This window comes from Osmerus mordax, chromosome 18 (assembly GCF_038355195.1).
Source record: "Osmerus mordax isolate fOsmMor3 chromosome 18, fOsmMor3.pri, whole genome shotgun sequence".
Taxonomy (NCBI): domain Eukaryota; kingdom Metazoa; phylum Chordata; class Actinopteri; order Osmeriformes; family Osmeridae; genus Osmerus; species Osmerus mordax.
Genome location: NC_090067.1, coordinates 1940181 through 1966650, shown reverse-complemented (window position 1 = coordinate 1966650; position 26470 = coordinate 1940181). Strand labels below are relative to the sequence as shown.

At 45.0% G+C, this 26470-nt stretch overlaps 5 protein-coding genes across 8 annotated transcripts in view; 3 read left to right on the top strand and 2 right to left on the bottom strand.

Moving 5' to 3' along the window:
• LOC136962111 (microtubule-associated protein 1B-like) overlaps nt 1–12387 on the bottom strand; it is a 56789-nt gene extending 44402 nt beyond the window's left edge. The window contains exons 1-4 of one of the 2 annotated variants that reach the window (XM_067255763.1): nt 12263–12387; nt 11638–11916; nt 10718–10774; nt 10430–10519 (exon numbers count right to left, since the gene is read on the bottom strand). In XM_067255763.1, coding sequence (XP_067111864.1) covers nt 10430–10519; nt 10718–10774; nt 11638–11916; nt 12263–12317 — 481 coding nt within the window. In that variant the 5' untranslated portion in view covers nt 12318–12387. The remainder of the gene's footprint in view (nt 1–10429; nt 10520–10717; nt 10775–11637; nt 11917–12262) is intronic. The other variant, XM_067255764.1, reaches the window with a different exon arrangement.
• The window catches only part of LOC136962113 (uncharacterized), a 77463-nt gene that overhangs the window by 49535 nt on the left and 1458 nt on the right, over nt 1–26470 (top strand). Inside the window, exons 1-4 of one of the 2 annotated variants that reach the window (XM_067255767.1) lie at nt 24406–24555; nt 25123–25169; nt 25487–25837; nt 26138–26407. In XM_067255767.1, coding sequence (XP_067111868.1) covers nt 24518–24555; nt 25123–25169; nt 25487–25837; nt 26138–26407 — 706 coding nt within the window. In that variant the 5' untranslated portion in view covers nt 24406–24517. Of the gene's footprint in view, nt 1–24405; nt 24556–24860; nt 25170–25486; nt 25838–26137; nt 26408–26470 lie in introns of those variants that run through there. The other variant, XM_067255768.1, reaches the window with a different exon arrangement.
• On the top strand, nt 13148–17501 carry LOC136962114 (uncharacterized). The gene is made up of 8 exons (XM_067255769.1): nt 13148–13288; nt 14708–14944; nt 15203–15481; nt 15783–15993; nt 16117–16230; nt 16370–16426; nt 16649–16680; nt 17051–17501. Exons 1-4 carry the CDS (start codon nt 13210–13212, stop codon nt 15962–15964), a joined length of 777 nt encoding a protein of 258 aa, XP_067111870.1. The 5' UTR covers nt 13148–13209; the 3' UTR covers nt 15965–15993; nt 16117–16230; nt 16370–16426; nt 16649–16680; nt 17051–17501.
• LOC136962446 (uncharacterized) lies at nt 17427–26460 on the bottom strand. Its single transcript, XM_067256232.1, has 8 exons — nt 26353–26460; nt 26140–26240; nt 25453–25861; nt 24115–24172; nt 23571–23930; nt 20536–20652; nt 18169–18221; nt 17427–18003 (listed from the first exon to the last, which is right to left on the bottom strand). Exons 1-8 carry the CDS (start codon nt 26458–26460, stop codon nt 17875–17877), a joined length of 1335 nt encoding a protein of 444 aa, XP_067112333.1. The 3' UTR covers nt 17427–17874.
• LOC136962112 (uncharacterized) lies at nt 18409–20465 on the top strand. 2 transcript variants are annotated; one of them, XM_067255765.1, is made up of 2 exons: nt 18409–19451; nt 20205–20465. In XM_067255765.1, the coding sequence occupies exons 1-2, from the start codon at nt 18627–18629 to the stop codon at nt 20226–20228; spliced, it is 849 nt and encodes a 282-aa protein (XP_067111866.1). In that variant the 5' UTR covers nt 18409–18626; the 3' UTR covers nt 20229–20465. The 2 variants fall into 2 exon arrangements, with proteins under 2 accessions (XP_067111866.1, XP_067111867.1); XM_067255766.1 differs by having other exon boundaries at nt 18409–19474.

Below are 26470 nucleotides of genomic sequence, written 5' to 3'. Positions count from 1 at the left end.
TTTTGTATGCGGTAAAGTTGTCTCAATACGACGGTGGGTCACAATGACTGATGGGTCAGAATGACCCGAAGTTAACACAAGGGTTAATGACTACAGACCCGTTGCCCTGACCTCTGTAGTAATTAAGTATTTTGAGCACCTGGTGCTGGCACACCTCCTACAGTTTGCCTACAGAGCCAACAGGTCTGTGGACGATGCAGTTAACATGGCCCTCCAGCTACAGCACCTGGACTCCCCAGCATCCTATGCCAGGATCCTGTTTGTGGACTTCAGCTCTGCCTTCAACACCATCATCCCCACCCTGCTTCAGGACAAGCTCTCCCAGCTGAACGTGCCCGACTCCACCTGCAGGTGGATCACAGACTTCCTGTCTGACAGGAAGCCGTGCTGGGATCACAAGTCTCTGACACCCGGTCCATCGGCACCGGATCCCCTCAGGGCTGCGTCCTTTTCCCTCAGCTCTTCTCCCTGTACACCAACAACTGCACCTCCAGTCATCCATCCGTCAAACTCCTGAGGTTTGAGGACGACACCACCCTCATTGGGCTCATCTCTGGTGGAGATGAGTCGGACTACAGGTGGGAAGCTGACAACCTGGTGACCTGGTGTAGCCAGAACAACCTAGAGCTCAATGCTCTTCAGACAGTGGAGATGGTTGTGGACTTCAGGAAGAATACAGCCCCACTCACCCCCATCCCCATTTGCGACTCCCCAGTCAACACTGTGGAGTCCTTCCGCTTCCTGGGTACTATCCTCTCCCAGGACCTCAAGTGGGAACTGAACATCAGCTCCCTCACCAAGAAAGCACAACAGAGGATGTACTTCCTGCGGCAGCTGAAGCAATTCAACTTGCCAAAGTTGACAATGATGGTGCACTTTTACACAGCCATCATTGAGTCCATCCTCACCTCCTCTATCACCATCTGGTACACTGCTGCCAATGCCAAGGACAAGAGCAGACTGCAGCGTATCATCCACATTGCTGAGAAGGTGATTGGCTGCAATCTTCCTACCCTCAAAGACCTGCACACCTCGAGGACCCTGAGGCGAGCGAGGAAGATTGTGGCTGATTCCTCCCACCCTGGACACACTCTGTTTCAACCACTCCCCTCTGGCAGAAGGCTGCGGTCCATCAGGACCAAAATCTCACGCCACAAGAATAGTTTCTTTCCTTCCGCTACTAGCCTTATTACAGTTTTTCAATTTTGAAAACAAGGCTCACTTTGTCAAAACACAACACATGATTCACACAACTAGACACACAAGTAGCAGAACACCTCCAATCTCTTGCAAAATGAAACACTTCATTCAAAACTATACAATCATTCAAGTTCAAGTCTTTTATTTTCAGATGCACAGAACAACACAAGGTCAGACTGGGCACTGAAATTCTTAGGACAAAGCAACGCAACCTTGCATAACATAACATATAAGTACACAGAACATAGATTACATCTATGCTAAGCTAAATAAGTAAACCTCCTAAATATACAGATAATATATAATATTCAATACAATACACTAAACCTCTAATACACATAATAACCTATAGTAACCTTATAAACCTATTCTAACCTAAGACAAGTGAAGTATAATAGTGCGATATTGCTCATAGTGCAACCAGTAGCTGAAAGTGACAGTGTGTAAAGTGACTAGTGTGAAGTGAATTAATGTCCATATCAATGTCCTTTCAGAAGCCTGATGGCCCTTGGAAAGAAACTGTTGTCCAGTCTGCGTGTGCGAGACCAAATGCTACGGTATCGCCTGCCAGAAGGCAACGGGGTAAAAAGACTGAAGGATGGGTGGTAACAGTCTCTTAGGATCCTGCCAGCTCTCCTGAGGAAACGTGTGTGGTAGGTGTCCTGTAGGGCTGGGAGCTTCCTGCCGATGATGAACTCAGCAAAACGGACCACACTACGTAGGGCCTTGCGGTCCCTGTCTGTGCAGCTCCCATACCACACTGTGATGCAACCAGTCAGTATGCTCTCTATTGTGCATCTGTAAAAGTTAGTGAGGAAGACTGAGTCCATGCCAAACTTCTTCAGTCTCCTCAAGAAGAAGAGGCGTTTCCGGGCCGCTTTGACCACCTTGTCCGTGTGAGCAGACCAGGTGAGGTCGTTGCTGGTGTTCACACCGAGGAACCTGAAGCAGCTGACCTTTTCCACTTCGGATCCGTTGATGTGTAGGGGTGCGTGCTCCTCCTCCTGCCGCCTCCTATAGTCCACAATCATCTCCTTAGTCTTGCTGACATTGAGAGGTTATTGTCCTGACACCATGATGTCAGGGTATCAACCTCCTCTCTGTAAGCTGACTCGTCACTGTCAGAGATGAGGCCCACGATGGTTGTGTCATCAGCAAACTTAACAAGGAGGTTGGAGCTGTGTGTTGCCGCACAGTCGTGAGTGAACAAGGAGAACAGGAGAGGGCTGAGCACACAGCCCTGGGGGGTGCCTGTGTTGGTGATCAGTGTGAATGAGGTGCGGTCACCGATTCTCACCACCTGTGGCCTCCTCATCAGGAAGTGGAAGATCCACTTGCAGAGGGAGGTGCTTAGTCCCAGGTCCACAAGCTTGGAGACAAGTCTGGAGGGGATGATGGTGTCAATGATAGTGATGATGATGGTGTCAATCATGTATAAAAACCAATTTCTGTCACCTTATGCCACAGACATGGTTCATAAAATTGGACTCTGCTTGAACCAGTTACACATTGTTGTGCAAAATATAAAACACTTTTAAACAAACTATTATTTTCTAATGATATAACCTGCTTGTTTTTGTCAGAGATATTGTTACAGTAGAGTAAGTAAAAGTCCATGAATATGTTGACCAAACACAACACACAAGACCAGTACAGCACACTGCTGAAAATATTTACTGTATTTCATCACATTGTCTACATAAAGTTTGCATTTTGTGCAGAAAATCTGAACATATTTTAAATTGAATACTGTATAGTAGGCTACTGTAAACACAGCAAATACATTTGTGGAGACAAATGAAAGTATCCAGCAAATAAAATACAGTACATTGTTTCGATCATGGACTGCCGTGAATGTTTCCCCAAAAAATACTGATGTAGTGCATAGGCTACATTTTACTGTACTGTACTGTAGACAGTAGAGAATTGTAGTCATTCTTTCTCCTCTAGTGACTTTTTCTGGGAGTTTTTCCTTGTCTTCCTTGAGGGTTTAGGTTGGTTGAGGGGCAGTTCTGTGGGCGTATGTGAAGCCCTCTGTGACATTGCTTGTAAAAAGGGCTATACAAATAATGTTGATTTGATTAGATTTGATTCATTTTTGTCTCCAAATCTGATCCAGAGAAGTTTGTTTACTCTATATTCCAATGTTTATCAGACCCTATTCTGTAAATTTTACTGAATAGTTGTAAAAGTTTTAATTATTAAATAAATGATATAACACACAAGGAAAAAGTGTAAACGTGTGTGTCTACATGTTTCCATTTGAAGACATTTGTAGATTTGTTAACTGTTGTGCCCCCTTGTGGTTTAACTTCAGTCAGGGCACTTACATTTATGCATTTAGCAGACGCTTTTATCCAAAGCGACTTCCAAGGGAGAGCTTTACAAAAGAGCATAGGTCACAGATCATAACAACGAGATAGCCCCAAATATTGTGGGTAGCCAAAACATGAATCATACATTGTGAAAAACCAAATAAGTCCCAAAGGGAAGAACCATAAGAGCATGTAGTTAGACAAGTTACAATTCTTCTTCTTAGTGTGATGGTTGTCTTCCGTTTGACAGGTAATCTCTGTTATGACAAACATGGATGGATAAAGTATAACTGCTGTTGTTTCAGAGTGAGACTAGATGCAGGAAGCCTGAATTCACTGTGTACATCCTACATCATACAGCTCAGGCTCCAGAACCTTCTGAATTACAGTTGGACTACAAAACACATCAGGATAGATCATTCTTTGGACACACTTTTGAAAAACAACACAAAATATTCAGGGAAATTAAAGAGACTGCTGAAAAGGTTCATAACATCCAAAAATGGTTCACACCATGATACAAAATGACTATCTCAAAGTCTCACTAGACACCATAGAGAAGCAATGTGAAATGATCTAACTTGCGTAGTTCTTGCAAATCAAGACACAGACTAGGAGGCAGAAGTAAGTGGTAGTGATGGGCATTCCGGCTCTTTTTCGTGAGCCGGCTCGTATGGCTCAGCTCACCAAAAAGAGCCGGCTCTTTTGGCTCCCGAACGGCTCTTTAAAAAATACATGTTTTAACTATAAATTTGACTATGATGGGTGTGAAAACAATTTGAATTAAATTATGAAATGAAATCATACTCAACCGTAACCACATATCGTTAAAAATGCATTGATTTGTCATGGCTCTCCTCCGAGTTTTGACTACTCTCTGACTGTGAGTTGGCTCGGCCCTCCCTCATGCAGGATTGACAGGAACAGAATGTGAGGATGATCGTGTGCGCCTTTAAACCTACAATCATTTTTTTGTTGTTCTTTGAATTGGTCAATTATTTTAAATACAATTAAAATTCGTTATTTCATAATCATTTAGTTTTTATAGGCTGTATTAATCTATTAAAAATAGAGTCGGCTCTTCAGATATGCGAGCCAGCTCCCGACGTTCACCTTCAAGAGCCGGCTCTTAGAGCCGGATCGTTCACGAACGACCCATCACTAGTAAGTGGTCATCGTGATGCTCTGATCTGTCTGGTCTGAGGTGAACCTAAGAGAGTAACTGTAATATTATTTTGAAACCAGGAACTGAGCCCATGCACACACACACACTTTAAAATAAATGACCAACAACTCACTACCCTTCATCATCATCGGCACAGCAAATCAGCTCTGCTTTTTATTGCATTGAACATCAGCACCATATACATAGATTCAAGTATACACAAAGTGAAGAACCAGAATTGTTTTTCTCTAAAACATTAAACTGCAATACATTTTCTACCAATGTCCAATACCACATTTTCTACCAATACAAATAAATCAATAACAAAGTTATGTTATAATAATTAAAATGTACATACATTTTTATAATCAGAATTTATGTATGAGATTTAAATGATTTAGTCAAAGCTGTACACCCATGGAATCAATACCAAGAGGATCAGTATTGCTCCAGGGGGCTGATTATATGCATAGACAAATGATCAAATGAAATGATAAAGATTCAAGATATTCAAATGAAAGTTGAAATCACATATTACAGTAATTGTATATGTTATAATTTTTTTACAAAGACTTTACTGTCGATTATGCTGACTGAATCTTCCCATCTTCTGTGTTTTAGGATCCTGGAATGAGAACACACATAATGTAACTATATAGTATACTGAAACGATTACGTATTGCATCTAACATTATATGGAATTAGGCATAAGTGAAGTTCGGGAGAAGAATATTGCACCTCAGCCCAGCCCAAGTACAGAGGAATGTGACCGCACCTCGACTCCTCTTTTCCCAGTCTAATATTTCTGTATATTTACTCCTCTATTCCTCCCTCTTTGTGCTCACATGTTTTGGCGCCCTCCCACCCCTCCTTCTCCTCTGCTTCTCCCTGCTCTCCAGCTCATCTCTCCAGGCATCCCCAGGGATCTGCTTGTGCTGCTGTTCAGCACAAGCACCAAATCCTAAGTTCCAGCTTGGTAAACTATTAACCCGCCCTTCCCGACTTCAATCACATCTCAGTTGTACTCTGGAGAATTACACTCTTGTCTCCACAGGACACTAGGCTCGACTCTGCTACCAGCCTCCTCCACCTGCACCAGACTCAGCTCTGCTACCAGCCTCCTCCACCTGCACCAGACTCAGCTCTGCTACCAGCCTCCTCCACCTGCACCAGACTCAGCTCTGCTACCAGCCTCCTCCACCTGCACCAGACTCAGCTCTGCTACCAGCCTCCTCCACCTGCACCAGACTCAGCTCTGCTACCAGCCTCCTCCACCTGCACCAGACTCAGCTCTGCTACCAGCCTCCTCCACCTGCACCAGACTCAGCTCTGCTACCAGCCTCCTCCACCTGCACCAGACTCAGCTCTGCTACCAGCCTCCTCCACCTGCACCAGACTCAGCTCTGCTACCAGCCTCCTCCACCTGCACCACACTGAGCTCTGCTACCAGCCTCCTCCACCTGCACCACACTGAGCTCTGCTACCAGCCTCCTCCACCTGCACCAGACTGAGCTCTGCTACCAGCCTCCTCCACCTGCACCACACTGAGCTCTGCTACCAGCCTCCTCCACCTGCACCAGACTCAGCTCTGCTACCAGCCTCCTCCACCTGCACCAGACTCAGCTCTGCTACCAGCCTCCTCCACCTGCACCAGACTCAGCTCTGCTACCAGCCTCCTCCACCTGCACCAGACTCAGCTCTGCTACCAGCCTCCTCCACCTGCACCAGACTCAGCTCTGCTACCAGCCTCCTCCACCTGCACCAGACTCAGCTCTGCTACCAGCCTCCTCCACCTGCACCAGACTCAGCTCTGCTACCAGCCTCCTCCACCTGCACCAGACTCAGCTCTGCTACCAGCCTCCTCCACCTGCACCAGACTCAGCTCTGCTACCAGCCTCCTCCACCTGCACCAGACTCAGCTCTGCTACCAGCCTCCTCCACCTGCACCAGACTCAGCTCTGCTACCAGCCTCCTCCACCTGCACCACACTGAGCTCTGCTACCAGCCTCCTCCACCTGCACCACACTGAGCTCTGCTACCAGCCTCCTCCACCTGCACCAGACTGAGCTCTGCTACCAGCCTCCTCCACCTGCACCACACTGAGCTCTGCTACCAGCCTCCTCCACCTGCACCAGACTCAGCTCTGCTACCAGCCTCCTCCACCTGCACCAGACTCAGCTCTGCTACCAGCCTCCTCCACCTGCACCAGACTCAGCTCTGCTACCAGCCTCCTCCACCTGCACCAGACTCAGCTCTGCTACCAGCCTCCTCCACCTGCACCAGACTCAGCTCTGCTACCAGCCTCCTCCACCTGCACCAGACTCAGCTCTGCTACCAGCCTCCTCCACCTGCACCAGACTCAGCTCTGCTACCAGCCTCCTCCACCTGCACCAGACTCAGCTCTGCTACCAGCCTCCTCCACCTGCACCAGACTCAGCTCTGCTACCAGCCTCCTCCACCTGCACCAGACTCAGCTCTGCTACCAGCCTCCTCCACCTGCACCAGACTCAGCTCTGCTACCAGCCTCCTCCACCTGCACCACACTGAGCTCTGCTACCAGCCTCCTCCACCTGCACCACACTGAGCTCTGCTACCAGCCTCCTCCACCTGCACCAGACTGAGCTCTGCTACCAGCCTCCTCCACCTGCACCACACTGAGCTCTGCTACCAGCCTCCTCCACCTGCACCAGACTCAGCTCTGCTACCAGCCTCCTCCACCTGCACCAGACTCAGCTCTGCTACCAGCTTGGTGTGCTACAAGCCCCATCGTTCTAATAAACATCCTAAACGTTCAATTGTTGATTAGTTATTGCACTCATGAAATATGTATGCATACACATTGGAACACATTATTACAATAAGTATGCAGGCTATGCCTTCTCTCTCAGTAGCCTACCTTGTTTACTGGCCAGACAGAAAGTGTGTTCTTCTACACTTGACCAAATGAAAAGATAAGACAGCACAGGGAGAGATATATTAAAGACATTTTACATACTGTACATACTGTATTTTGTCACTGTTTGCTAGTAAACAGTCAGACTCAGCAGTTGGGTACAGGCTCACATGGTTGTTAGAAATGCTTCAGTAAAGTTCCACTATCAGAACTGCCTCTAAAAGGCAAGGAAGAGAGAGACACAGGAAAAGGTGATCCTGCTACCCTCAGAAAGAGAGTAAAGACAGAGCAGTCAGTTATCAGCACTGATCACCAACTTCCTGTGTGGGCTACATCATGACCTCGATGGAGCAGAGCATGAATGACAAAAGGAGAATATCACAATCATCTAACAGATGGAGGACAGACAGATGGAGGCTTACTCTGATTATTTACATTTACATTTACATTTATTCATTTAGCAGACGCTTTTATCCAAAGCGACTTCCAAGAGAGAGCTTTACAAAGTGCATAGGTCACTGATCATAACAACAAGATAGCCAAAAAACATCGCGAGTAGCCAAAACATGAAGCACACATTATATTTCTCATCCTTCACTTTCTTCTTTTCCTCCTTGTTGTCTTAATTTTTCTTTCCATCCCTCTTATTCTTTTCATTATTCTTGTTCTTCTCACCCTTCTTATGTTCATTCTCATCCTTCTTTGTGGCCTCACTCTCTTCACCCACTGACACTATCCTAGATGTCACTGTCAATCAAGTCAAAACTCTTATTTCCATAAACAAGGAGGGCCTGCCCCATGTGAGTGCTTGTGCCCCTTCAACGTACATTGTCACTTAAGAAATCTAAGGTAATAAGTGGGAAATTCTACAAAACGTATTTCCTACTCCATGTAACAAAGAATCAACAAGTTTATGTGACATTAACATCTGAAGAAACTGACCTGTGTTCTTAACTCTTGTGGTTGGGTTCTTAGTGGTGTGATGGGTCATGGTGATATCTAAAAAGAGGTATCATACTTCACCATTCTACATACAGTACAGTCACATGACACAGAAGATAACCTGCATGACAGTTTGAATCATCCTTTCTATTGAGGTTATCTAGAACAGTGTCTAACATGTTACGTGCGAGAGACACTAAAGAGGACCACTCATTAGTGAGAGACTTTATAATGAGCTGAATGGAAGAATACTGTATGTAGAGTTGACATTTTCATGCACACAGATCACTCCATAATGACCTCAGATGGAGATGAGCAGACATGCCAAATTGTAGATATCCTATTCATCACATGGTTGAAGGACAAACTTACCTACATTTAGTCATTTAGCAGACGCTCTTATCCAGAGCGTACCTTCATCATCATCATAATCGTTGTCATCTTCTTCATGTTTGTTGTCAATGTTGGTATTGCATCAAGAGAACAGTAAAAGATCAATACTTGTTCCACATTGACAATGCACATTGATCAGATAAAGAATAGATGCAAGCAACACTTATGTAAACTGAGCAATTTTAGGCTGCCAGGATGTGAATTTAATTACATGTAGGCATTTTGTGGGAAAAGTCATACTTCACCATTATACATACAGTACAGTTAAATGACACAGAAAATAATCTGCATAGCAGTTCGAACCATCCTTTCTATTGAAGCTTATGGCAAGCTGTTTTAACATTTATTTCTAAAAACGTACTAGTCACTATTCTGAAGTTACTAGTACTTATTATTTAGTTACTAGTAACTATTCCAACAGTTACTAGTATCTATTCCAGTTTTATTAGTAACTCTTCATTAGATACTAGTAAGTATTCTTTAGTTACTAGTAACTAATCCAATAGTTAGTAGTATCTATTCCCGTTTTACGAGTAACAGATTGCACATTTTTACAATTGTATTCTATGGGACTCTGCTTTACAGATATTTACTATTTGTTTCCAACTAGTATCTATTCCAATAGTTACTAGTATCTATTCCAGTTTTACTAGTAACTATTCATTAGATACTAGTAACTATTCTTTAGTTACTAGTAACTATTACAATTGTTACTAGTAACATTATTATTCTTACTAGTAAGAATGGCTTTTTTACTTGTCATTGCTTATGAAGAGTAAAAATGACTTGAGTAATGAGTTCAATTTAAAATGTTACTCGTAACAAAACAACTTTTACTAGTAAGAATTGGAATAGATACTAGTACCTAATGTATAAGTACTAGTATCTAATTATTAGATACTAGTAAAACTGAAATAGATACTAGTTACTAGTAACTATTACAATACAACCCTAACCCTTCACATGAGAGAGGAACTAAACAGAACCACAACTTAGTGAGACTTGCAGCCTCTAGTGTAACATGGACATCTCAGTGACGCTATTCTCAGTTAGCTGAACTGAGATAAGATATAGAATAGATCACATTAAAATAGAACCCAGACAGACAGAGAGAGGGAAAGGGGGCTGTGAGGGTGGTGGAAGCTACTGTATTTTCGTCACTGTCACGCAAACACAAAACAAGATAAACAGCAGTGGTGTAAACTAACTGAAACAAACGTACTGCATGTTGTCATGGTAATGTGGTTTGGTTTGCGTCAGTCATATCTTTCGCCTGCTATGAGGGGGAAAAAAATGCAAAAAGTCTGACCCGTAGTAAGTATTAGTATCGTTTCTGGGTTCTGAATGCAAATTGAATACAACATGCATGTGTGTTTTAAACTCGAAAATACTGTATGTAGAGTTGACATTTTCATGCACACAGATCACTCCATAATGACCTCAGAGATGGAGATAAGCAGAAATGACAAATAGTAGATATCCTGTTCATCAAATAGTTGAAGGACGAATGAGGAGACTTACTCTTTGTCTCCTTATTCTTCATTTCATTCTTCTTGTTCTTCTCACCCTTCTTATCTTTCTTCTCATCTTTCTTGTTCCTCCTCTTTATCACTGTAAATCAAGTCAAAACTCGTATTTCCATAAACAAGGAGGGTCTGCCCTACGTGAGTGCTTTTGGCCCTTTGACAACGTACATTGTCATTGAAGTAATCTAAGGTAACAAGTGGGCAATTCTACGAAAAGTATTTCCAACTCCATGTAACAAAGAATCTACAAGTTTACGTGACATTAACATCTGGAGAAACTGACCTGTGTTCTTAACTCTTGGGGTTGGGTTCTTAGTGGTGTGAGGGGTCATGGTGATATCTGAAAGGAGGTATCATACAGAACCTTTATACATAGTCAGGACCAGCCCTGACAGTATTGGAGCCCGAAGCAAGATTTTAGATTATACCCTCCCCCCTCCAATATGTACATAACTCTAAACTGTTAAACACAATTTCTGCAAGAAATTAAACATTGTAACATCTTGGAGGGTTGTGCGTAATATCCTGCATGTGATCATTACATTGGTCATGTTTCCTGTCATGAAAGCAGACCATCCTTTGTATTGCAGCTGTCAAGAACGCCTGAGACACTTCCCATGAGAGAGGAACTAAACAGAACCACAACTTAGTGAGACTTTCAGCCTCTAGTGTAACATGGACATCTCAGTGACGCTATTTTCAGTTAACTGAACTGAGATAAGATATCAGATAGATCACATTAAAATAGAACCTTGACAGATAGAGAGAGGGAAAGGGGCCTGTGAGGGTGGTTGAAGCTACTGTATTTGTGTCACTGTCACGCAAACACAAAACAAGACAAAAAGCAGTGGTGTAAACTAACTGAAACAAACATACTGCATGTTGTCATGGTAATGTGGTTTGGTTTGCGTCACTCAAATCTTTTGCCTGCTATGAGGGGTGAAAAAACACAGCAAAAAGTCTAAATCATAGTAAGTATTAGTATTGTTTCCGGGTTCTGAATGCAAATTGAATACAACATGCATGTGTGTTATAAACTCGAAAATACTGTATGTAGAGTTGACATTTGCATGCACACAGATCACTCCATAATGACCTCAGAGATGGTGATGAGCAGACATGACAAATAGTAGATATCCTGTTCATCAAATAGTTGAAGGACGAATGTGGAGACTTACTGTCTACTGGCTCTCAGAGACTCACCTGATATCACTGTCAGATTCACCACTGGTTCACCGTTGCAGTAGTACACCCCACTGTCTGAGGAAATCACTTTCAAAATATTCAGTGATTTGTCTAAACCTGAACTAAAACGTTTGCCTGGGTCATGAATGTGTTTGTCCTCGCTGTCCTGTCCTCTTCTCACAGTCAGAATGTCAACTCTTCCTCCATCTTGGTCTCTGCTCCATGTTACATCACCTTCAGAGTGGCCACAACTCAGCGTGGCGGTGTTCTTCTGCTGGACAGTTTGACAGGTCATCTCTGTCATGACAAACATGGATGGATAAAGTATAACTGCTGTTGTCTCAGAGTGTGACTAGATGCAGGAAGCCTTACTTCACTGTGTACATCCTACATCATACAGCTCAGGCTCCAGAACCTTCTGAATTACAGTTGAATTACAGTTCTAATGAATTACAGTTACAGTGAACATCAGAAAATATCATTCTTTGGACGAGCTTTTGAAAAATAACACTAAAATATTCAGGAAAATGACAGAGACTGCTGAAAATGTACATACAATAAAAAATGGCTCACACCATGATACAAAATGACTATCTCAAAGTCTCACTAGACACCGTAGAGAAGCAATGTGAAATGAGCTCACCTGCGTAGTTCTTGCAAATCAAGACAGAGACTAGGAGGCAGAAGTAAGTGGTCATCGTGATGCTCTGATCTGTCTGGTGAAGTTGAGACAGCAGTTGTGCTGTTATTTTGAAACCAGGAACTGAGCGCACGTACACACAGAAAGAGAAGGAGGGGTGGCAAACAGCTTCCAACCAGGAAACCACGATCTGAGCGATCTGAGCCTGCACACAAACAGACAGACACACACACACACACACAGACACATACAGACACAGGCAGACACACACACACACAGACACATACAGACACACAGGCACACACACATACAGACACATACAGACACACAGACACAGAGACACACACAGACACACAGACACATACAGACACATACAGACACACACACACAGACACATACAGACACACACACAGACACATACAGATACACAGGCACACACACATACAGACACATACAGACACACAGATACAGAGACACACATAAAGACACATACAGACACACACACAGACACATACAGACACACACACAGGCACACACACATACAGACACATACAGACACACAGACACAGAGACACACACAGAGACACACAGACACATACACAGACACACAGACACATACAGACACATACAGACACACACACAGACACATACAGACACACACACAGGCACACACACATACAGACACACACACACACAGACGCAGACACAGACACATACAGACACACACACAGACACAGAGACACACACACATGCAGACACACACAGACATACACACACTTCAGTACTTCTATAGCATGCAGCTGTGTCCATCGTTTTGTATCTTACTGTAGTGTGCGTGTTTTTGTGCGTGTGTGTTTGTGTTTGTGTGTGCAGAAGGGGTGGCAACAGCCTCCACACAGCACAGCTTCCCTGTTTGCCTCCAGTTACAGTTACAAACTTCAACCCAGTGCATGGTGGACATGTCAGGCTCGGTCATCGTTTGGTTGTGTCTTGTCATGACCTCCTTTACCTCAGCTGAAACTTCCTCAGGTAAGATAGTCGGCTTGGAGTTACCAATATAAAATATCCCATCACTTTTCAACATTTACATGACATGTCTGACAGTGTCATGACATTTTACGACAGAAGTACTTTTTACAGTAAGATGCTTTGTTGATGTTGTATACTTCATTGTTTTTAGAGAAAGAGTAGTGGTCTAATAAATTACAAATGTTGACCTCCAAGGTGCAAAGCATCTATAAAATCAAGTGTGACCATTTCCATCTGATTATGTAATACAATAATGAAGGGTATTTTCATAATTTCCCCTCACATAGTTTTAGTTGATGTCAACAATGCAACATTATAAAGCAAGGAGAGATTTCATTCAGAATGTTTCAGATGATATCAGACATTAGCATTATCCTGGTGTGTTCCAGCTATGCTAGATTCACTTCTGGCTCAGACCAGCAGTATAGGGTCCTGGGTGCTAGATGACTGAGGCTGAACCGGGACACAGTCATACTGTATCGTTGGGTCCTGTAGCTTAGGACAGCCTCTCGTGAAATGACGGGGATCAACTAACTGAAGTCTGAAATCCATGAAGAATTTCATCATAACCCTAACCCTTTCCACTCATTTACTGTAAGTCCTTTTAATCATTGAGCAGTATTTGTATCTTTATCTGGAAAAGGAGCGCCTGCTAAATGACTGGAAATGTAAATGTTGCCAGTCCTGTATGATCTTCGTGACAGCAGCGTGTGGTGGGGTTGTGTTTAAGTCTGGAAGAGAGACACGCGGTGTTTCCGTGAGATAAAGAGGAATGGCAGGAAGACACAGGAAGCCGGAGCTAAATCCAGAGGCCTCAGCAGGCTGTGAGTAGCACTCGCTGTGAGTAGCACTCAGTCTTGTGGGAGCCTCGTGGAGTCTGGTGTTGGTGACTGTCCTGCTGTGACGGAGCACCCGCCTGTGAGACCCCCCAGACTGCCCCGGACTACTCCTCTTTAGCGCCCCTCGCCAAGTGACGAGTGTGAAGACGCCCCAAACTCGTTTTCTGGGCGTGTCTTTTTTAGAAGCCTTTGTGTGGTCATTATCTTGTTGTGCTGTATATGTGTTGTATGTAACGTCACATAGAAGAATAGGATTGACTATTTTCTGCCCCCCCCACCTATAACCCCTCCCTCTGTCCCTCTCTTGCCCCCCTTGAGGGATTATGTTGGTTGAGGGGCAGTTCTATGGGCGTATGCGAAGCCCTCTGTGACATGCTTGCGTGTAAAAAGGGCTATACAAATACATTTGATTTGATTTGATGATTTGCACGCCCTCCCCTCGGCCTCCATTTCCCCTTTGTCCCTCACATTGGCTCCTCCTTTCCCCTTGTCCCCCCATCCCCCACACACACACACCTACACCCCAACCCCCCCCCCCCCCCCCACACACACACACACACACACACAAACACCCCCGTAGTCAGGAGAGTGTCCGTGCCAGAAGACCACCACCTCTCCCTGCCCTGTGGTCGCCCCGGCAACGCAGTCTGGACTCACCAGGTCCGAGGCGTCATCGGCGATGCGACGCCCGAACCGGAGCGTCCAAAGTACGCCCTGCTCCCCGACGGCTCGCTGTTCATCAGGGACCTGGAGGAGGCAGACTCCGGCGAGTTCCGCTGCAACGACCATCTGGTCGCCCACGTCCAGGTGCTTTCAGGTAGGACGCTGAGCAGAGGTCAAAGGGCAAGGTTTATCTGAAATGTGTCATATCATACACTGCTGTGTGTTTTTGTGTGTCTGCGTGTGTTTGGGTGTGTGCATGCGCGTGTCTTTGAATGTGCATGCGTGTGCCTCTCCATCTGTATGCATGTGTGTGTGCGTATGCATATGCACGTGTCTGTTTACGCATTCGCGTGTCTGTGTGTGTGTCTGAGTGCATTTGTGTGTGCGTGTGTGTGTGCGTGCATCCGTCCAGGCCAGGTGTTCTCAGTGTCAGCAGGCCGAGTTCTGGTCCTGCCCTGCCGTGGTTCTGCTAAGCCCAAGCAGAGGTGGTTCTTCAGGGGGGAGGGTCAGGCGAAACGGCAGCCCATCGCCACGCGCTACAAGAACGGGGAGGTGAGGGAGGAGAGGGCCGACCCGGGGAACAGGTATTCCTACGACCGCGACGAGCTGCAGATTGCCGACCTGCAGCCAGGGGACGCTGGAGAGTACCTGTGCAACACTGAGACGGCTGGGAGAGTCACCGTGCTGCCAGGTAGAGGGAGGGAGGGAGGGAGGGAGGGAGGGAGGGAGGGAGGGAGGGAGGGAGGGAGGGAGGGAGGGAGGGAGGGAGGGAGGGAGGGAGGGAGGGAGGGAGGGAGGGAGGGAGGGAGGGAGGGAGGGAGGGAGGGAGGGAGGGAGGGAGGGAGGGAGGGAGGGAGGGAGGGAGGGAGGGCAAGTTTGTGTGAGAGTGTGTGGATGTGTGTTTGTGTGCGGACTCTTTATGTCTGTGTGTGTGTGTGTGTGTGGGTGTCAGATGACTTGGCTTTGTTTTATGTTTTGGTTGGCATAAACAGACCCAGATAACTCCGGCACCCAGACTACCACCACTGTTGTACTGAACACAGGTGTACCCTACAATCCAACACCACCCACACAAATGGTTCCTAAAAACAAAACTTTGTCTGAAACTAACTACTTCTACGTAACACTAATAATCTTCTGGTTCTATGGTACTCCTCTCTCCAGATACTATTGAAGAGGACATAGAAGCAAAGTTTGACAACGGTGAGGTTACTGTAACCATGGAGATTCAGTGAACATTTGGGAGTGAACTAGTTGTGTTTTTTTTTTTTTACCCAGGTGGCATTCTAACATGAATACTTTGGCATGCTTACGTTTTCCCACAAGGCTCTGTGGTGGCAGCAGTGATTGGTGTGGGCGTGGCTGCCCTGTTAGCCTCTCTGATGTGTCTTCTGACTGTCGACAGGAAGTGCAGGAGGAAGAGGAAGTACACAAACCCAGGTAGACACATCATCTCACAATCAACTTGCTGACCGGCCTAATATACTTGCCGAGACTCCTTTTGAAACATGCAGGTGCAGTATTGTGTAACATGTTTCTCATATATGTTTGGTATGAACTGTATATTTGTTGTATTCAGGGGCACAGCTCAGACAGGAAGATACTGAGCTTCAACACCGGGGACTGTCAAGTACAGGTAAAGGACCTTAGATAGACACAACGTGACACACACACACATACACACACACATACATACACACACACACACACACACACATACATACAGTGGCAGGCAGACGGAAGGAAACGTTGGGTTTGAAAGGATTTGAAAGGATTGCTTATAGTATTTGGAGACCCAGATGTGAAGCGATGCAGGATGAGAGCGCCCCCTTAAGGCTGCCTCTTCTTTCTGTTCCAGAGTGGGAGCTGGCAGAGAGGGGCAGAGAGAGGGTGAGTACGGCTGAACCTCAGGCACTGCAGGTGTTTACCAACGTGGAAACATGCCACTGGGACAGTTTGTTAATACAATATACCGTGTGTGAGTGTTGGATGTGTGATTACATGTGTGTGTGTGTGTGTGTGTTTGAGTGTGCCGTTTTTATGTGTGTGCTTGTGTGTCTGTTATGCATGTGATGGTGTTTGTTTGTGCGTCTACGTCTGCGTCTGTGCGTGCATACATGTGTCTGTGTGTGTGTGTAAGTGTATATATGTGTCTGTGTGTGTGTGTAAGTGTATATATGTGTATGTGTGTGTGTGTAAGTGTATATATGTGTATGTGTGTGTGTAAGTGTATATATGTGTATGTGTGTGTGTGTCTCAGACCTCTCCTCATATAGAGGAAGTGGAGGATCTCCACTACGCCTCTCTGGGTCGTCAGAACTGGAAGGACCTGGAAAGACCCAGAGCTACGACCAACCTGCACAACCACGTCATCTACTCTGCTGTGGTCACCTGACCCTCACCACGCTGGTCACCTGACCCTCGACACCACCCTGGTCAGCTGACCCCCTCAGCACCAACACCACCCTGATCACCTGACCTCCAAATGGAACAACCTCCCCTCTACAAGACCAATCAAATGGCAGTATTAACTTCATTAACATCAATGTGTCAACATCACTACAGTTGCAGCTTATTAAGAGGAGGGACTGTCTATAGTCATTAGGAATAATTGACAGATTCTGTATTTGGTGCTATAAGATTTATTAAGAAGCATTTGAAGTAAAACTATTTTTGGATCAACCTTTAAATGCTATATGCAGAAGAGTCAAAGTGGGATCAACTCAGTTGAAGAGGGCAGTTTCAGACTTCACTGCATAAGACGATGCGCCCACAGAAAGGCAAAGAGAGATCGTAGTTATTCCAGTCAACAGGCAACTCGGATGAGAGAACATAGCTTAAGTACATCAAGTACATCAACTGTGCAACTGAGTGCAGAGCATGTGTGTGCATGTTTGATTTACAGGTTCCAGTACCGACAGAAATAAAATACTGCCCTTTATGTAGAGAATTCTGTCCTGTCTGCAAAAAGAGAAAACTTTATAAAACAGAAATAAAGCTATTGGGCTACTAGAGACAAATGTGTGACAGTGCTCTATACAGGATGTAATATCACTATAGAACATAACATAATATAAGACATCATTAAGTAGTTGGGTTGACACGGCAACCCACTGTTGAGTATGTCACATCTCCCTCCAATGGGAGCTTCCCTTGAGTGGGGGGGCGGGGCCTTGCTGTGTGCTTCAGGCTAGCATAGTGCAAGCCCATTTCCTGTAAAGAAAGAAATATACACCAATCAGATCAGGGGGAATGGGTTGAAAAGGAAATCTGTTTCACCCATTCGTCCTAACACACAACCCTTTAGTCACACAGTCACCCGTCCAGCTGGTCTAAATTTAACAGTAATGATTTTAAGCATTAACAGAGACATTTTACCTTTAGACTTGTGTCCCCCTTCAAACAGTCACTGCACAAGTAAATGGATCTGCCTACGGAAATGTGTAGAGAGCAGATGTCTGTTATGGTATCAGACAAGCCAGAGACACATTCCAACAGTGGCTGCTGAACAAACACACACAGACAACCTTCCACCCTGTCTTAAAGGGGCCACACCGAGACGAGTTTGGCAGCATTAAGTTTACTTTCACTTTCACTTTGCGCTCACATGATGTCTACGAAGGACATGTAAGACGGTCGCGCCAATGGAAAGAGAAAGTAAGTCAGACAAACAACAACTCCTCGGTGCGGACGGAGTTCTCTTTCTTTAAATTCTCTCTCTGTCGCGCCGGCGTCCTTCCCATTTGGTCGTCTTTTCCATGCTGAGAGCACCACAGCAGCAGGCGGATCGGTGAGTCCCGTCCTCCAGGAGTCCCCCTCAGCTCCGTGGCCTCACCATGCCCAGCCAGGCTCAGCTCCTGGAGGCTCTGTCCGCCGTCTCCGGCTGCAACGTGCAGCTGGCGACCGGAGCGGCCCACACGCTCACGCCCCAGGACTTTGTCAACGTCGTGGCTCTCAAGGAGTTCTACACACAGGAGGGTCTCCAGGCGCTGGAGTATCCCAACCTGGGGACTCTCTCCCTGCAGGACATGGGCACCACCACCACCCTGGCCCTCCCCGAGTCTGACTCCGCCCCGACGAACAGACCCACGGTCTACGTCAACGCCCAGGAGTTCTTCGACCCCGGGTGGAACTACGACTTCACCAACGTGAAGGACGGAGAGACTGTGTTCACCCGGGGGAAGGAACCGTACCTCCGGCCCTGCGGATGGTTCCGGGCCGCCATCAAGGTTCTGAAGAAGTACCCAGACGGGGACGCCTGGCTGGGGACCGGGGACGAGGCATGGCCCGTCTCCTACCACGGCTCCGCCATGGACGGCTCCCTCGGCATCATCGTCACCAGAAAGAAAGCCAAAGGTGACGAAGATGGCGATGACGATGGAGGTCCCGGGGAGCGGTTGGCGGCCGGGTCCACCCTGGGGAGAGGAGTCTACTCCACACCAGACGTCAAGACCGCTGGGAAGTTCTCCAAGACCTTCCGGTCCAGAGAGGACAACAAGGTGTACAAGGTGGTTCTGCAGAACCGGATTAACCCGGAGCAGCGTCAGAAGTGTCGGAGGGAGAAGTACTGGCTGGTCTACGTTCCGGAAGGATCCACGGCCATCCAGGAGAGAGCCATCATCGAGGGAGCCCTGCGGCCTTATGGCCTGCTGCTGCAGCAGGTGTAACCATGTTGGGGAACAAGGTTAATTCAGGGGGTGGGTGTAGCTCAAGGGTAGAGCTTTTGACAGCTTTCTATCCCTTGGATTAATACATTATTATGACATTATATATCATATACAGTAGCATACAGTATCTCTGCATGCCTAGTTCGATTACGTTATTTAACCCTTGTGTTATCTTCGGGTCATTCTGACCCATCAGTCATTGTGACCCACCGTCGTCTTGCGACAACTTTACCACATACTAAAACAAAGTGAAGCATTTTCTTTTAACCGTTGGGCTGTCTCAGACCCCCCACATTGCGAAGGTTAAAAGAAAATTATTTTTATTTGTTTTTGTATTGGGTAAAATTGGGTAAACACAACGATGGTTCGTTATGAACCTTTGGGTCATGTGACCCGAAGGCAGCACAAGGGTTAAAATAAGTTTGTTTACCAGATGGGTAGAGTAAATAACCACTACCTGGGATGGGTAGAGGTCAGTGGAGAATTTGCTTGCTGATCGCAGATCATGTTTAAATACCTCACCCTGTCTATCATAAAAGTGTCTGATATGTGAATAATACATTATTATAAACCAGATCTCTGTTTAACTCTGTTATTTTTCCTGGTTAATTGTTTAGTCTAACTCATTTGTTGTTGCCTCTCATTAAACATGCTTAGAGAAGTGCCTTTGATCAACTGAATGTGGGAATTAATGGGAAAATGTGTTGCAAGTGGTATGAACATTTTTAAATCACTTCCTGTTTTCAGCTGTTACGTAATAAGGCTACATAATGAACTACAGAACTACAAGCCACCAGCTGGAAAACAATGATTGCCTTCTACTTGACTTCTGAAAGCTACCAAGAGCTCAGAAGAAAAATAGGCTGTGAAGTGGTGAGGCGTATGATAACATATTGATCATGATTTGTTCGTTGATTGATTGATTAAATTGAAATAATAGACACACAAGACATTTGTAGACTTTAATTATAAAGATATTAAACCATCACTGGAATGTTACAGAATGAACTGTGGCCTGTTGAGTCATTTCAAAGTAAAGCGGCCCTTTAAAGGGTTGTAGGCGGAGGGGAGCACCCACCTTTCTGGAAACAGAGTGCCCAGACAGCGAGGCCTGAGAGCAGGGCTGAGGCGGGGGCGACACAGGCCAGAAGGACCCAGCATGGAGGGGGCTCCCTGTGCTCTGCCCCCTCATGGGCTGGAACACAGAACACACAACAGTCACAACGCACAATAGTCAGCTAGAACACAATACACAACAGTCAGAACACAGAACACACAACAGTCAGAACACTGGACACAAAACAGTCTGCTAGAACACACAACAGTCAGATAAAACATGGAACACTCAGTTAAGCGTTTACTTTTACGTTTTTCACAATTGCTAAAACACATTTTTTGAAACGGTCACCCATTTTCTCAAAACTCTAAACACAAAACCAAATCTTCCAAACTACATTTCCAAAACTTCTGACTCTTCTGGCAAAATCATAACAGTCATAACTTACTGTAGTACCGTGAATGAATTGCATACTGTAAGTACTTTAAGTAATACAGTATTGTATGTATTTAAATATTCAGCACTTGCATGAAAATACAGTAGTCCAACTGCAAAAGCCCAAAGAATAAAGAAAACTCTAAAGGAAAAGCATTTTACAGTAAACTCAAATGTTGTGCAACTGCAAAGTCAATGTGGGATTTAGGGTATTCTGCCTCAGCATCACGTCTTTGTACTGGGACCAGCCAGAGGATCACATCATTAGAAACAAGAGTGAACAATTTTGAGTCATTGTGTTTTACAGTGTTTTCCGATTGCTTAGACACAAAAATGTCAAATAACACAGTTAGAGAAACCTGACACTCAAGGAGCAAAACATCAGCCCAGATCTGCACAACTATAAGCACATTCTCAGCCTCACACTATTTGCAAAATACTTCACACAGTGTTTTGCAAATCACTAAAGACACGTTTCTACATTAGACACAGAAATATAAGATGATGTCCCTTACAGTAATTGCCTTTTCAAGACACAGCCTTGTAAAATGCTACACGTGAACGAATGGATCAAACACGGGCGTCAGGTGTATAAGCACTAAAGCGCTGAATTGTAAACATACCAATCAGGTGTAAGCACTATAAAAAGGCAACAGGTCAGTGTACCTAGTCCTCATCAAATCAAATGTAGGAAGAGGGAGAGTGTAGTATCTTGGTATTTGCTGTTATGTGAGTTGAGCATAGGCGCCATCTACTGTTAGGATTAGATAATACCAGAACCGGAAGTGGGCTGGTTTACATTTACATTTACATTTAGTCATTTAGCAGACGCTCTTATCCAGAGCGACTTACAGAAAGTACAGGGACATTCCCCCGAGGCAAGTAGGGTGAAGTGCCTTGCCCAAGGACACAACGTCAGTTGGCATGACCGGGAATCGAACTGGCAACCTTCGGATTACTAGCCCGATTCCCTAACCGCTCAGCCACCTGACTCCCATGGTTGGCTACGTTTGTTCTACCTGAAAGGTACCTTGGAAAAAGCAAGTAAAGCAATTGAATGTGTAACGGTGTCGAGGCATTCTTTTAATATATATCAGTCAAGATATTACAGAGAGGGAGAGTGAGGATGAGAGGGGGAGCCCGTGGAGGAAGAGTGGTAAGGAGAGGGAGAGGTAGACCTGGAGGTCGTGGAAGAATAGGGCCAAATTGACAGTATCTAATGAAATTCGAGCAGCATTGGTTGACCATGTTGTCAAGTCAAGTTATTTTTATTTATAAAGCACATTTAAAAACAGCCAATGCCGACCAAAGTGCTGTACAAAATCATCAAATAGGGCAAAACAACAATAAATAAGAACAACAGACAAACATCACAATTACAGTAAGCACGAGTGACCCTAAACTGACCCGAAAGCCAAAGAATAAAAATATGTTTTAAGACGAGACTTAAATGTCTCTGTGGTGGGGGATGACCTGATAAAAATTGCCAGTTTATTCCACAGAGTAGGGGCTACAACTGAAAAGGCACGATCGCCTTTCGTTTTCAACCGAGTCTGTGGAATGGCTAAAAGGAGCTTTTGTGAACCATGGGGCAACATTGAGAGAGGCTGGACAGAGAGTTTAGCCCAACCTCAGCAGATATACTGTTGCAACAGTAATTTGGACATTTCGACAAGAGCACAGGTGAAAACTACTTTTCTCTACTGTCTCCAGTACAGTACAGTAAAATGTAGCCTACTATATGCACTACATTAGTACTTTTTTTGTACACATTCACTGCAGTCCATGATTGAAACAATGTTCTGTATTTCATTTGCTGTATGCTTTCTTTTGTCTCCACAAATTTATTTGCTGTGTTTACAGTATGTAGCCTACTACAGTATTTGATTTTAAATATGTTCTGATCTTCTGCACAAAATGCAACCTTTACATAGACAATGTGGAGAGTACAGTACATATTTTCATCAGTGTGCAGTACTTGTCTTGTGTGTTGTGTTTGGTCAAAATATTAATGTACTTTACGTACTCTACTGTAACAATATCTCTGACAAAACCAAGCAGGTTATATCATTAGAAAAGAACAGTTACTGTAAAAGTGTTTTAAATTGTGCACAACAGTGTGTAACTGTTTCAAACAGAGTCCAATTTTATGAACCATGTGTGTGGCATATGGTGTCAGAATTGGGTTTATATACATGATTGTATAGTTTTGAATGAAGTGTTTCATTTAGCAAAATATTGGGGGTATTCCGCTACTTTTGTGTGTGGTTGTGTGAATCGTGTGTTGTGTTTTGACAAAGTGAGCTCTGTTTTCAAAATTGTGCTTAAGCAATCGGAAAAAACTGTAAAGATGACAACAGTGTTGAAGTTGTGTTTACTGTTTGCCTCCTGAGTTTACCATTTTGCAACAAAAGTGCATCACACTGCAAAGTGTTTTTAGTGAGTGAGAATGTGTTTAGAGTTTTGCCAAAAGAGTGACTGATTCAACAAATGGGTATAGGCCACTGATAATCTTGTTCAGAGAATGTGGTTTAGTGTTTTAGCAATCGTGAAAAACTAATTTAGTCAGACGGTTGGTTCTTTAATTGGTTACTTACTGTAAATAAGGACTGGGAACTCACCCTCAAACGCCAGACAAATCCCCTTTCCAAATACCAAACTTCCATCATGAGAGCGGGAAGCACAGAAGTAGTATCCAAGGTCGGACTCTCTCAGCGAGATGATCTCAATACTGATCAATCCAGACGAATCCTCCACTGATTTGAAGCGCTCTGGGTCTTTATTGTAAATAGCACCGCTCGCATTGTCTAACTTGGATAACTTTTCGCCAGCCAGCACGAGCTGCAGTTCCTCTGAGCGGAGGACATACCAGGCTGTGTCAGAGCGGAGGGTCAGGTTGCAGGGCAGACTCACATTCTGACCCTCCTTGGCTGGATGGACAGGGATGGATGTGGACAACAACACGCAGAGCCCAACAGCACCTGGGAAGCAAGACAGCTCTGTCACACAGACTGACTTAACACCAGCAAAGCTGTCTGTTGTGTTTGTGTGTGCAAGTGTGTTAAGAGTGTGTATTTGTGTGTGAATGCATGACAATAATGTATTTAATCAATCAATGTATGTTCATAAACATCTACTGTTAGTAATAGGAATCTGAATACTTACACAAAGAAATGAGCGTGCAGACAAGTTCACCCATACTGTGTGAAACCCTGAGGTGAGACTGGGGGACAAGCTCAAAGCAAAGGGCTTTTATTAAGTGAATGATGCATAGTTGATGATGAAAGAGCAATGTCGGCTTACTTTTAATGTCCATCCTTTTTTTCACAGCTTGTGGTTTTAACAGAGTACAACTTCAAACAGAGAGAGGACAGTTCAAATAGCTCTTGAGTTTCCACAAGAAAATGAAAACGAGAGTTAGGCTTAGTATTTCTGCAGTATTTAGCCTAAGTTTCGTTTTAGTCATTCGGGACAGGCACGCACTAACTTGCCAGCGCAGTTCTGACTGCAGACTTGACTGGTTTGCGGAGGAGAGATAGCCTAACCCAGCCAACTCCAATCGGAGACAATGGCAATGTGTGGAAAACTACACCTATATCTATTCAGGTAAAAATATATTTGTGGAGGTAGGCTATTGAGTGAAACGAAGTAGGCTAGCCTAAGGTATGTAATGCCTGTACATTTTATAAATCGTAAAGATATGTGTTGACTTTTTATGTATTTATATATGTTCATAAAGAAGCCTATGTGTTTACCATTTCGATATTTTGATAACGTTTTTTTAATTTTTTACTAAACGGTTTATTTAGAGGATTTTTATTAGCTATACTTGCCTAAACTTTTTTTGGAGTGTTTTGCTCGGGGTTCAGGTTAGGTTTAGAGCCTATAATATGGAATGTGCGATATAACAGTTTGAGTTTCGATTCTCCAGTCCAGCGCTGAGTCGCATTCGGAGAAACGAAACTTGAAAGGCAAACCGCATCTGATGTTTACGGATTTCGTCACGAGAACCCAGACATTGCCCAACCACGTTATTTAACCAACATAGAATGAATGATCATGTGACGATAGCCTATGTTAGTATAATTTTGCCTATATTAGACCCACAAAGGAAAGTGATAGTTTGATCTCATGTATCGTGATGTTTAACTCTCCTGTTTGTTTGTTTTTTAGATGTAGGCCTATCCTGAACCTTTGTCTTCTGGTTGTCAGCTGTGTTGGTCAGTATAGGCCTACTACCCAGGTGTTGTAGAATACTAGGTTTTATGGTAGGCCTACCTTTACAACCGTAGAACCACCGACAAGTAAAAAGACAAAACATTTGATACAAAAAAGTAGGATTCGTATAATGGATTGTTTGGAAGTGGTCGTCTGTCTGACCACTATAATGATTCAATATGAAACCTTTACTTTAGAAAGGTACATAAGGTTACAAATTGGGATACTCTGTCGGCACTTAATTTAGAGCCTAAAATATTAATGACTCCAAAAAAAACGACTCACTGAACCTAGCCCTCCCTTCGTTGCGTCTCTCCAGCCTCCTCCTCCCCGGACCCCGTGCCCATCTTCTCCACCGTGGGCAGCCAGGCGGTGCTTCCCTGCAGCTGGAAGTCCGAGCTTAACGGTATCAACAACCCGATTTGTCACATCCAGTGGCAAACTCCCGCCAGTACAGTGTTTGAACAGCGGGGGGCGCTGCGGTGGGAAGCCAGCGAGTTCAAAGGGCGGTTGGTGGTGCCCGAGGACAAACTGGACCAAGGTGACTGCTCTCTGATCCTGAAGGATGTGCAGTACGGTGATGTGGGGCTCTACGAGAGCTATGTGGTGGTGGACGGCGCCAGGATGAAACAGAGGATCTTCATACAGAGCGTCCGACTCCTTGTCCACGGTAAATACATGCTTTACCGTGCTGCTGATTTTTTAACCGCATTTTTGGGTTCAATATTCAGGGCCTTAATTATCATTCTCATCAATTATAGTTGTCGATCAGGACGAGGGAGAGTGGGGGGGGGGGGGGTGGGGGGGGTGTAGAATGTGAAGACCACAGTAAGGGAGGGAAGAAGAGGGAGAAAGGTCGGGACAAATCAAGGGTAGGAGAGGGATGAATGGAGGGATGGGGTGAGAGTCCATCAAACCAGTTTTCCATGTAGGCCTACATCTTCTAACCTCCCCATGCATACATCTCCAGACCACAAGTTAAAGCAGTCCCTGTCGTTGGGAGACGACCTGATCTTGAAGCTCCACACCCCCAAGTCAGCAAGGGTGGTGGCCCAGAGAGGGAACACCTCCAGCTGGGAGGAAATGTGGGTGAGGGGGGAGGAACGCCTGGAGGAGCGTCTGGAGGAGCAGGAAGGAGGTGACCTGGTCCTCAGGGGGTTACGGAGGGAGGACGAGGGAACCTACAGGGTCCTGGATGCCCAGGGGCTGGCGGTGAGCACGCTGAAAGTCACCGTGAACGGTAAGAAGGCTGGAACTCACCAGCTCACAGGGGGTTCTTTGGATTTCCAACATTCTGGAACTT